At 34.4% G+C, this 11,747-nt stretch overlaps 2 protein-coding genes and 1 non-coding gene across 9 annotated transcripts in view; 1 reads left to right on the top strand and 2 right to left on the bottom strand.

Moving 5' to 3' along the window:
• Positions 1-175: 175 nt before the first annotated feature.
• LOC107473441 (nuclear intron maturase 1, mitochondrial) lies at positions 176-6,334 on the top strand. Of its 7 annotated transcripts, none has more exons than XM_052258125.1 (4): positions 176-622; positions 919-1,860; positions 3,212-3,248; positions 3,419-6,334. In XM_052258125.1, exon 4 carries the CDS (start codon positions 3,452-3,454, stop codon positions 5,507-5,509), a length of 2,058 nt encoding a protein of 685 aa, XP_052114085.1. In that variant the 5' UTR covers positions 176-622; positions 919-1,860; positions 3,212-3,248; positions 3,419-3,451; the 3' UTR covers positions 5,510-6,334. The 7 variants fall into 7 exon arrangements, with proteins under 7 accessions (XP_052114085.1, XP_015948498.1, XP_052114086.1 ...); XM_016093012.3 differs by lacking the exon at positions 919-1,860 and adding an exon at positions 3,015-3,117; XM_052258126.1 differs by lacking the exon at positions 919-1,860 and adding an exon at positions 3,015-3,097.
• Positions 6,335-10,951: 4,617 nt separating this feature from the next.
• Positions 10,952-11,033, bottom strand: TRNAS-CGA (transfer RNA serine (anticodon CGA)). Its single transcript has one exon. It is a non-coding gene; the product is annotated as a tRNA-Ser (tRNA).
• Positions 11,034-11,599: 566 nt separating this feature from the next.
• Positions 11,600-11,747, bottom strand: part of LOC107473474 (gamma-interferon-responsive lysosomal thiol protein) — a gene marked incomplete in the record, with an annotated part of 2,644 nt that continues 2,496 nt past the window's right edge. The window contains 1 exon segment of the mRNA XM_016093049.3: positions 11,600-11,747. Coding sequence (XP_015948535.1) covers positions 11,725-11,747 — 23 coding nt within the window.

Raw genomic sequence — 11,747 nt, forward strand, 5'->3', positions numbered from 1 at the left:
TATTATTTTTATTTATTAAAACAACTTTAAAATAAATATTTTTATTATAAATAATTTATTTATAAATTATTTTTAATATAAAATTTTATATATAATTTTTTTTAAAAAAAAGTTAATTAAGTTATTTACACAAACAGGCAAAGCCAATTTGACCCATATGGGTTTTAGAGAAAAATTGGTGGCCGGTCGGTTTGAAAAAAAAAATTGAAAAAACCCCAATTTCCTATCCCAGAACCCTCGGCGTCCCCCTCACCAACCTTGCTCATCGTTCTTCTCTCTCAGACTTGCTATCGTTCTCGTCACTGTCTCCCTCACCTGCAAGCTCTGTCAGTCTCACCTGTCGTCGTGGCCTGTGTCGTCACTGTCTCGGAATCGGCGGACTCAAGCCCTCCGTCGCGGCCTGTGTCTTCACCGTCTCGGACTCGGCGGATCAAGCTCGTCGTCGTGGACTGCATCGTCACCGTCTCGCACTCGGTCGCCGCCTTCGGTGCGCTAGCTTCGCCGGCGGTAGAAGCAGACCGAACCAGCATCTGGTCCCTCGGGTGGTGGTGGTCGTCGTCTTTTTGTTCGGCCGTCAGTTTAGTTGGTCAGCTTCCTTCACCGTCAATTGGTCCCTGGACAGGTTAGCTTCCTTCGGCCCTGTTCTTTGTTTTCAATTTTATCATAGTTGAATTTGTTGTTGAAAATTATCAATGAGCTGAATTTATTTCTGTAAGTTGAATTTGTTGCTGAATATAATCAATATATCGCTGAACATTGCATTTTGTTGCTGGAAAACATTGAATTAATGAAGCATTTTATTGTGACAGAGTTGAAGCATTTTATTTCTTTTAAAATGTTCCTATAAGTTGAATTGTTACTGAATATTACTTAGCTAAATCTTTTATTGCTGTAATTCTTTTGTTTTTCTTTTGTTAGAATTTAAAAGATGTCTTAGTCACAAATACCATTATCAGAAAAGCCACCATCTCAAGAACAAGCTCATCAACTTGAAAAATCAGGGGAAATCACTGTGATGTACATATATTGTGACAAATCTGTTAGGGGAGGTGGGATTAATTGATTTAAGATAATGATGGACCAAGTAACAATGCTATGGAAATATAGATGCAACTCTAAATAAGGAAAATGTTGGTCAAGTTTTAAATTTGTCTTAAGAAGATACAGATGCCAACTATGAGATCACTTCTTGGATATGATTTATCAATTGCGTTTATCTTTTGCTCACTCTTGTTCATTTAATTTGAGAAAATATTTGTACTAGTGACTAGTTTATTATTTCTTTTTGCATCATTAGTTATGTCTAAAAATTGATACTTGATTATTATTAATATGTTTGTGACAACATGCATTTTAACTTTTGTTTTTAATTTTAATTTTATAATTTGATATTTTTATTTAATTATGACCCGGTCAACCGGGTGCATTAGTGACCCACTGGTTGAACCAGTGACCCGGTACCAGTTCGATTCTGATAACTATGAATCATGGATTTTATCTCATGGATGCTTTTACTGTGTTTTTATCAATTCTGACTACATAATTTGCAGGATAATAGTTATTGCTACTCTTTTTCTTTTATTTGATACCAAGTCAATCGGTTCAACCAGTGATTCGTTGGTTGAACCAGTAACTAATGACCCAGTATTATGATCAGTTTAATTATTGGTTCGTTTTGATAACTATGCTGAGAACCCTTAAGCTAGTGCTCTTTGCCTCAGTCCCTCAACCTCCTTCCTCGTGCTTTGTCCCTCTCTCCCTTCACCTTCACGCGACCACGTACGCCACCGCCAATCTTGATTTTCCTCGCTGTCGAGCTGCTGCTGCTGCCTCTCCCTCTTGTTGTTTGCCTCTCTTCGGGTTTGCTTCTTCCTCTTTATTTATTTCTTATTTTGCTACAGTTAATTGAAGTGTGGTTTCTTCATATTTGAACCACTTTCTTTTCATTCCTATTCTAATTAGCAACCCACCCCACAATTGATGTTCAGTGCATTTGTGCTAACTAGTAGAGTTCCATTTTTGCATATATCTTATGTTGCATGTAAATTATTCAAATATAATACTTAAAACTGTGTTAATGGAACCTGGTTTAACCATAAAATAACTCATAGTGAAGTCTAAGGCTCAGCTTTTGATTTCTGCTGAGTTAGATCAAATGTTGCTTATTGGCTTCTTCCATGAATTCTTTATCGATCCGAAGCTTGTCACCTTGATTCTTTATTCTAACTTGTGATTTTCGTAAGTTCACTTTAAGCTGTTGTAATATGCTATCTCTGTTCCTAAGCATTTCTTGAACCCATGGGCCGATGGGCGGGCGGGCTGCCGCGGGGGGCGCTGTTGTGGTGACGGTGTATTTTGTCATGGAGGGTGTAGGTTGGCCATATACAATCTCAAACGGGGTCATGCCTGCATTGGTTTTAGAATTCTGTATTATACCACATTTCTTCCCATGTTAATTCCTTGGCCCATTCTTTATGATTTTCAAATGAAAAGCACCGCAAAAACATCTCTAAAATCATGTTCACTCCTTCGATTTGACCATCTGATTGTGGATGGTAAGCTGATGACATGGTCAATGGTGTCCCTTGCAGTTTAAATAACTGTTGCCAAAAGCACTAATGAACACTTATCCCAGTCTGATAAAATGGTTATTGGCATGCCACGGAGCTTGACAATGTTAATGAAAAACAACTCAGCAGTTAACATAGCATTGTAGTCACCTTTAAGCAGTAGAACGTGTGCATATTTGGAGAGTTGATCAACTACTACTAGCACCACTGTGAAACCATGTGAATTTGGCAATCCTGTGATAAACTCCAGGCTTACATCTTCGCAAACGTTTTCAAGAATCAGTAGCGGTTGTAATAATATGGAATTCACATGGGCAACTTATTTTAAGTATTTTATGCTAATCTTATCTAATAAAATTGTGTAGAGTATGATATAAATTTTTATATTCTTACAGTCTTACTTTGGGTGCATCAAGTGGTTTATTACTGTTAATATTGTTGCAGATATCTTATGTCTGGAGATATATCTGCTAAGGCACCTCACATGCAATTACTTTCTAAGTTATTTCAAACTATAGGGTTTTTTGGTTATTTCCCCATTACTTTTGTGAGTAGTGTTATCATGAATTGTAATTAGTGTCTTACTTTCTTTCCCTTCTTTTATTGGAAACTTGAAGTAATTTATACCTCATGGCTATCAGGTTTCAGATTTCTTGGCAAGGCAAATGAAGTGCATAGGTACTTGTTTTTTGAGCTTATAATCATGGAAACTTCTGCAATGGCTTTATTGTGTTGTAAATTTTTATTTTCTTTGTGATGGTATTTTTTTTTTGGTGGTTTTGACTATTGATTTACAAGATATGTGATAGCTTGTATAAGTAATTTATATCCTTCATTTTCATTTTTAGGTAGCAGATGTAAATTCAACAATAGGCGCAATAATGTCAATGCGGAAATTCATCAAACACCTTCGGTCATGCCACCAATCCCTGCCCAACACACACTCCTTCTCCACTGTTTCCACCCAAACTCCAAAAAGCCACCACCACCGTGTCGAAGACCCTCACTCTTTGCTGAAAGAGGACCCAATCGAAATATGCACATCTTTGTGGGTCAAATCCTTCTCCTCCCCAAACCACTACACCTTCTCCAACCTCACCGGTTTTCTCTCCAAATTTGATCTTTGGGTCCTTGCCTACCAGCGCTCTTGTGCCCACTCCACCGGCACCTTCCCTCCCCGCAACGCCATCCACTCCCACCACCTCCAAAACCTTCTCTCTCTCCGAAATGCTGTTGTTTGTGGTCGTTTTAGATGGAATGACAAGGCCCACCAGCTCCTCCTCGCTCCCAACGCCTTAAAACCCCTCTCAAAACGCAAACTTGAAAAGTTTATGAACTCATCTGAGCCCTGTTTCCAGGACCGGGTGGTTCAGGAGGTTCTCTTGATGATCCTTGAGCCTGTTTTCGAGTCTAGGTTTTCACAGAAATCACATGCCTTTCGACCGGGAAGAAGCGCCCACACCGTGATTCGAACAATTAGGAGTAATTTTGCTGGATACTTGTGGTTTTTGAAGGGCGATTTGAGTGATATTCTCGATACTGTGGATCAGAATGTGGTCATGGTGTGTCTTGAAAAAGGTACAAAGGATAGGAAAATCTTGGGTTTGATAAAATCTGCACTTAAAGAGCATCCTTTGAAGTGTGTGTCTAGGAATGATGAGGAGAAGGAAGAGTTAAGGAAGGTTAAGAAGAGGAGGGCTACTAAGAAGAGGATTCTCAATGAGAATGAGCCGAAGCCGGACCCGTATTGGTTGAGGACTTTCTTCGGTTTCGCGCCAGAGGAGGCTGCTAAGGTACCTGATTATGGTTATTGTGGGATTTTAAGTCCATTGATTGCTAATGTCTGCCTTAATGAATTGGATCACATGATGGAAGGGATGATTGTTGAGTTTTTTAGGCCTTGTAAGTTTGATTCAATATGGCGGTATTCAATTGATGATGGTTGTCATAACCCTGCATGGCCGGAGTTTGTTCCAGCCAGTGGAAAGGAGAAGACTAGGAAGATGGATTACATAAGATATGGGGGTCATTTCTTAATTGGAATCAGAGGGCCTAGGGAGGATGCAGTGGAAGTTAGGAAGAAAATTATTGAGTTTTGTGAGAGTACTTTCGGATTAAGGTTGGATAATTCGAAGCTAGAGATTGAGCATATTTCAAGGGGGATCCAGTTCTTGGATCATATAATATGCCGGAGGGTGATATACCCGACATTGCGTTACACTGGTTCTGGAGGTAACATTGTGAGTGAAAAGGGTGTTGGAACCTTGCTTTCGGTTACTGCTAGCTTGCCACAATGCATTCGTCAATTTAGGCATCTAGAACTGGTGAAGGGTGACAAGGACCCGAAGCCACTTCCTTGTACTCCTATGTTGTATTCGGGTCAAGCTCATACGAACTCCCAAATGAATAAATTTCTCGAGACCATGGCTGATTGGTATAGGTATGCTGACAATCGCAAAAAAGTTGTTGGCTTTTGCGCTTATGTAGTTCGTAGTTCTTTGGCCAAATTGTATGCTGCTAGGTACAGGCTGAAGTCACGTGCCAAAGTGTATGGTATAGCATCGCGAAATCTTAGCCGTCCGCTGAGGGAGAGCACTAACAATTCTGCGCCTGAATATTCAGATCTTTTGAGGATGGGGCTGGTTGATGTAATTGAGGGTGTTCAGTTTTCACACATGTCGTTAATTCCATCCTGTGATTACACACCATTCCCAAGGAACTGGATCCCAGGTCATGAGCGGGTGTTGCATGAATACATAAAACTTGAAAATCCTAAGTTTTTCTGTGAATTGCTCAGAACTGTCAAGCAAAAAGGTTTAATTCTTCCTCAAGAAGAAATATCTCAAATGGTATGGGACTACAAAACTCTTGGGGTTCGTTATTTCCATTCCAATCAAGATCAAGAAATCAAAACTGATCCAAAGAAGATAACTGAGTAAGTTTAGCAATGATATACAGATTAATGGAGTCTTCTCGACACTGAGATTCTGTTTCTGAGCTGGTGACAACAGAAAAATGGTTATCTACACTGTTGGGTCGTTTTCTACATCGAGTGGGCAAGTCCTTCATACCCTACACTATCAACAATGCTGAATTATAGAATCCAGATGAGGGCATTGTGATTCACTATCAACAATGTAGAACATCGCATTGGTAACAGGTACAGAAAAAAATTACTGCAACAGTAAAACCACATGTAGTCGATGACTTGCTTAGTTGGATTTGGAATTTGGAGCTTCCTTGGTGTGAAATTGTGAATTCTTGAGGATAATATTTCGGATGGCAAAGAAGGTTGTTTGCTGGTTATTTTACCAGGGAAGCACTTTAACATAATACTTGCATCTAATTTCACCATGTTCCATTATTCAAAAGGAAGTGTTCAAGAGGAATAATTCTTTTCTCCTGTGGAAGGTACCTTCCTATGACCACCAAGCATAGGGAATTCCATCTACTACTGGTAATTTTTAACTACTGCAGGATGGAATATATGTTGGAGATTGATGAATGTTGATTGATCAACTATGATATTAATAATTTCGAAATTAATGTGTTTGAAATTAACAAGCCATCTGATCTACTTTGCTTGTCTCTGACATTAGAATGTGTGATACAGTTTGTTTTCTATTGATGAGACAATTATCTTAAAGTTTCCATCAGTGGAAGGTAGATGAAATGTAGGTGCCGAATTTATGCATACTGTTGTGGATTGGAATTTATTTTGGAGGACTGTGGTCAAATTAGAAAACTTAGATGAAGAGCAATAATGTTATCTACTTAGTCCTTACAGCATGGGAAAAACGTTTCTTATATCATTATGCATTATTGTACATCTACCAATAATGTCTGACAAATAGTTGAAAATAATAATTAAATGTTTTTTTCTTTTTTGGTTGAAAATGAGTAGAAGAATATTTTACATATTGTATTGTATAGTTGGTCTGTTGGTGTATGGATTCCAATTTGTTATTAGGTCTTTGAGCTACACTTTGAAACAACCTTCAGTTCTGTCCTTCTTGTTGCTAGATAAATTAGAAAAGAAAATAGGAGTATGTTATATTTGAAGATGTGGTATTAGATTCTTGTCGCTACAACAAAAGAGCTGAAGATGTTTGTCTTTAAGTAATTGGATGTACTTTTCCCTTTTGGGACAATTTTGGATGTACTGTTAATGTAAAGAAATTATCATATTTAATGTAATTATTTTGTAGCGAGGCCTAGCCAAAAACTGCATTGATCAATCAACCTTTAAGAAGGAACATCCTGATCAGTGGAAATATGTTTAAGAATATAGGATAAATTATGTTGATATCTTCTATAATTTGGCGAAGATTTAATTTAGTAAAACTATACTGCAATTTCATTTTAACTATCCGGACTACAATAATATTTTTCAAGTCTCTCTTAGAAAGAAGTTATTAGTATTGTATATGTCCGTTAGAGTGATTAGTGTCAGATTATTCAAAGTTATACAAAATTGGTTATAATACTGCCTTTTTTTTAATTTTAAAAAATCACTATACAGAAATGAAGCTTCTCCAAGCTAAGCTTAGCATTTTTTTTTTTTTGGGGCGAAAATTCTCGAGTATATTACTAGCTGAAACAGTAATGACTAATTCCTAACTTTGTCCGAATTCACTTTTCGATCAGTAGGACGTGTCTCATTTGTTCAGTTAGATTGATCATATGCTTGAAATTCAACAGCAAATTAACACTACAAATAAAAGCAATAAATAAAAATATTCCCAAATCTCAAATTGTTGCAATCAATGACGTTTCAAAGTAGGTTGTTGTAAACCCTAAAAGACAACATATGCTCAATAATTGTTATATTGGTCCATCTACTGTGTGATCAAATTCATTAACAAAGTTACAAAGACTTCATAGTCAGTGGTATGAGATGGAGACAATTTTCTGAGGAAACGTGGACCGCTATATTTTTTATAATTTTTAAAATATATTTAATGTTTAACAAGTGTTTTTAAGGTATTTATTATTTGATAAACTCTTAAATTAAAAAAGCCTCATTTCTTATATAATACCCATTTAAGGATATTATTGCCGTAAAATTATTTATCTAAAAAAGGCTTAAGCAACTTCATAAATGATTATTTATTTTATATATCCCTCACATCAAGAGTTTTTTATTTATTTATGTGAATTTTTGTATGTGTTTTTTTTGTAGTTTGTCTTATACGAAAATTATTTTTTCTATAATAATAAATATAGAACTTTAGATTTTTTCATTATAAAAATTTTAATACTATATCATTTAAGTTGTTGACAAATAAAGATACATAAATAATTAAATATTTTATAATTATANAATGTAATCCCACTAATGTAAACCCTATTCAAATGACGCACCATGCTATAGGTCATATTTTACAACTACATGCTTATCTTCTAACACTTTAACACAGATGAGAGTTCCGACAAAAAGGAAAGCACGAGAGTAATTTTTCTTTTTCAAAGGTACCTAGCTAGATTGCTGCTTGTGAGTTGTGACTATATATGATAGTTCTTCAACATGACCAAGACCAACCAAGCATAGAGATTTATTATTAACTTAGTCTATATATTAGTTATATCGATATTTTTGGCATTAATTATTTGATATAAAATTGTAATGTGTAGAGTAAATAACAAAACACATGCTATTTTTATAATACAGAGCAGAACTCAAACCTCCGACACTTATTTAAGCGGACGAGTGAGCTAACCAATTGATCAATCTAAATTAATTAAAACACATGCTCTTTCTGCTCAATTTTATGCTGATTTTAGAGGTGTAATTTTCCCCATAACAATATCTATTTAGTTTTTTTTTTGTTGGCGTAAGCTCCTTTAATAATAAAAAGAAAAAAAAGAAATAACAAAATCGATAATATTAAAGGAACAAAAAATAATCAATCCAAATTTATTTTATTTAGTATTTATTTATTACAATATGCATTAAATAAAATCAAAAGTAATCAATTTTGACCATTTTTTGCTACTATATTTTTTTTGCCAAACTTTTCTGATAACCAAACACATGAAATGGCTAGCAGAATATACAAACCATATAACTAGAAATTCCATGAATCCAAATTGAAAACTCTGACCATTTCTCTTAACAAAAATTTTGATACCTTAATTAAATCCGGCTAGTCTTCTTGGCAATTCAACTTTAGGTGTTTTTCTTTTCCATCATCATAACTCCTTTTGTTTAATTTTCTGATGTCTGTAGGATTATAAGAAGATTTTTTGAGCCTAACTGAGGAAGGTTTCTATGAGTGGATAATTATATACGAACAACTCATAAAATTATAAACGCTCAAACCCCAAAAATCTAAAAGTTATGTCCTAATCTTGATAAAATAACTAACGTTGAATCTATCTAAAATTTAAGACGTCATTATATGTCATCGTCCCTAAGTGGGTATGACCATTAATTTCTTTTTCCCCTCCTCTTATTTAATGTTAGATTGTGATATATCAAGAATGTAGTCATCAATAGTAATAATGTATCAACACCGAAGTATCAACCTCATGCTACCAGATTCAATACATAACATGTTACTTGTCCAATTAGGTAACATATTCATGAAGACTTAGATATAACACTTTTATTTTCTTCTCGTTTTGTCTTTACATTAATTGGATCAAAATATTCTAAAATAAAAAGTTAATAAAATAATGAAGTGATGAATTAATAATTTTAATTAAGATAATAGAACTCATGTATAACAAAAATTATAAATTTGATTAATTTTTTTACTTTAAATTATCTAAATACATATAGTACCATTAACATGGAACAGACACGTGTCTAATCAAAATTATCAAAGCTTTCTTGACCCTTCTAAATGAAATGTGTCAGTTAAGTAGTGAAACTACTACTGCAACATTTAAAAGATCACATGTAGAATTCAGCTACTTTCATTGATTCAGTTATTGTCTACTCAAGGGGGAACTTGAATTTATTGCTTAATTTTTCTTTTCTTTACCAAATATTAGGGATGTGCATGGTCCGATCCGACTCGAAGATTCGGTCCGCTCCCGAATATTTTAGGGAGTTAATTTGGTGTGATTTTACCGGGTTTAGGGTTGGGTAAGGGTCTCAAAAATAAACTCAGTCATTATTTCGGATCGGATCCGGATCATAACTCGAGTCACCCGAAATCGGCCCGTTGGCCCGATCATCATACACAATTAATATTTTGTGTTATTAGTGATGGATGATGACTATTCTTATGTGGAATTTAAGTATTGTAAACCTTAATATTTTGTGTTATTAGTTATTATAAGACTATAAGTTAATATTTTATATTTAAAATGCATAAGATTTTAGACTAATTAATGCATAATATTGTATTATTTGTATTGATTTAAATATTTGGTGTTATTAGACAATTATTAGTATTGATTATGATTATGCTTTAATTTTAGAGAAAAGTTGGTTCTTGTTATATTTTTATAAGTGAATTTTATCATGTCAAATAATGGTTGGAGTCTTGTAAATTTGGATATTTTCACATGCTAGCTTATAAGAAGGTATCAAGGTAATGTAATGTTAACGGCCCGGTTTTTACTCGGTATAATCGTGGCCCGAAAGTGTATAAGTTTCATCAGATTTAGGGTCAAGTTCGAGTCTAATAAATAGGCTCGGTATATATTTTAGGCCGAATTTGGGTCACATCAAATCCGGTTTCACCTGACCCATGGACACCCGTACCAAATATAAAGATACTCAAATATGCGACTAAGTGAGTATGGAAAGAACGTTTACAAAGATACATATTATTTGTGAGAACGTTTTTAGTTGGTATTTGGTAAAAGGTAAAGGTTTTTATAAAATGGCATTTGAATTCTCTATCCTTGAAATAAGAAAATAGAGATAATATTGTAAGAATATTTTTTATCTTGTTTTTAAAAAGTACAAAATATATAATTTTTTTGATTTATTTATTTTTATGATATCCTACAACTTGATAGGCCAAAGATTTCGTTATGGATTGAAGCTTCATTTAAGGATTTAATGTTAACCAATAAATTGTTGTATGTATAAAATGAGATTCAAACTCCTGATACTTACTTAGATAAATTTGCGAGCTAACACTAGAGATCTTAGTGATAGTTTTAAGTCTCTAAGACTTGAGAAGTAAGAACTAAGAACTCATTTAGCTTGGAACATGCCCCGATTTTAGTAGATAGTCATGTGGAGTTCAAAATTTTTGTTTATTGATGTAGAGGAGCTTATTTGATTCTGATTATTGGGCCTGTAAACTTTTGGTTCAAAATCACGTGCTATGTATGCCAAGATATAGGAAAAAGATAGTGGCAAAAGAATAATGGGAAAAAGGCTAAAAAAAAAAGGATATGATTAAAAATAAGAAAAACGTCGACAGCAGGATTCGAACCTGCGCAGGCATAGCCCAACAGATTTCGAGTCTGTCTCCTTAACCACTCGGACATATCGACAGTTTATTTATAATATCACACTAAATTTTGATATTCAAAATATTATAGCATTCACGTCCAAAAAAAAAAAAATTATAGCATTAGACATGGTTTGGGACTTTTGGAGTTAGAGGCTGGTTCTAAAATTTTTCGGAATGTTATTCAAAGTGGAGACCCTCATGATCTTACTCAGGGTCAGGGATATAGCCAGAGATATTAACATTCAGGTTACGTTTGAATGTTACCAAAACCAATCATTTTGACTAGAACAAATAAGTTCTAAAACAAACTATAATATCTAATTCAAACAAGTGTGATCAATTTTCAACAACTAATTATTGAAACAATTGATTTCTTTTTGTGTAAGCAAATGCAACCCAATTAGTTCTGCATACTTCACCAAATTGAAATTACTTTTAACTAAATGGATCAGCAACACTGATATTTGAAAAATGCAAACATGGTGGCTAACTGCATGACATGACCCTGGCATGTCTAAGCTGTGTATTTCTTCGTTTCCTTTTCCTTGTTCTTTCAACCTTTAAGCGTCTATCAACCCAAAAAAAGAAAATGCAAACACATTCAAGTTTCAGATGGGAATAGCTACTTTTGCGGCATTGTTTTGCTGAGAAGTTACATGAGTACATGAACAAACCACTTTCGATATTATTACATTACATATATGATACATTTATTCATTGTCACATATAAATTACATATATGCTAATGTTGGAA

Source organism: Arachis duranensis, chromosome 1, assembly GCF_000817695.3.
Source record: "Arachis duranensis cultivar V14167 chromosome 1, aradu.V14167.gnm2.J7QH, whole genome shotgun sequence".
NCBI classification, from domain to species: Eukaryota; Viridiplantae; Streptophyta; class Magnoliopsida; order Fabales; family Fabaceae; genus Arachis; species Arachis duranensis.

Bases quoted from the DNA above. Each gene is read 5' to 3' on its own strand.
- LOC107473441 (XM_052258125.1), top strand. From the start codon at position 3,452: ATGTCAATGCGGAAATTCATCAAACACCTTCGGTCATGCCACCAATCC.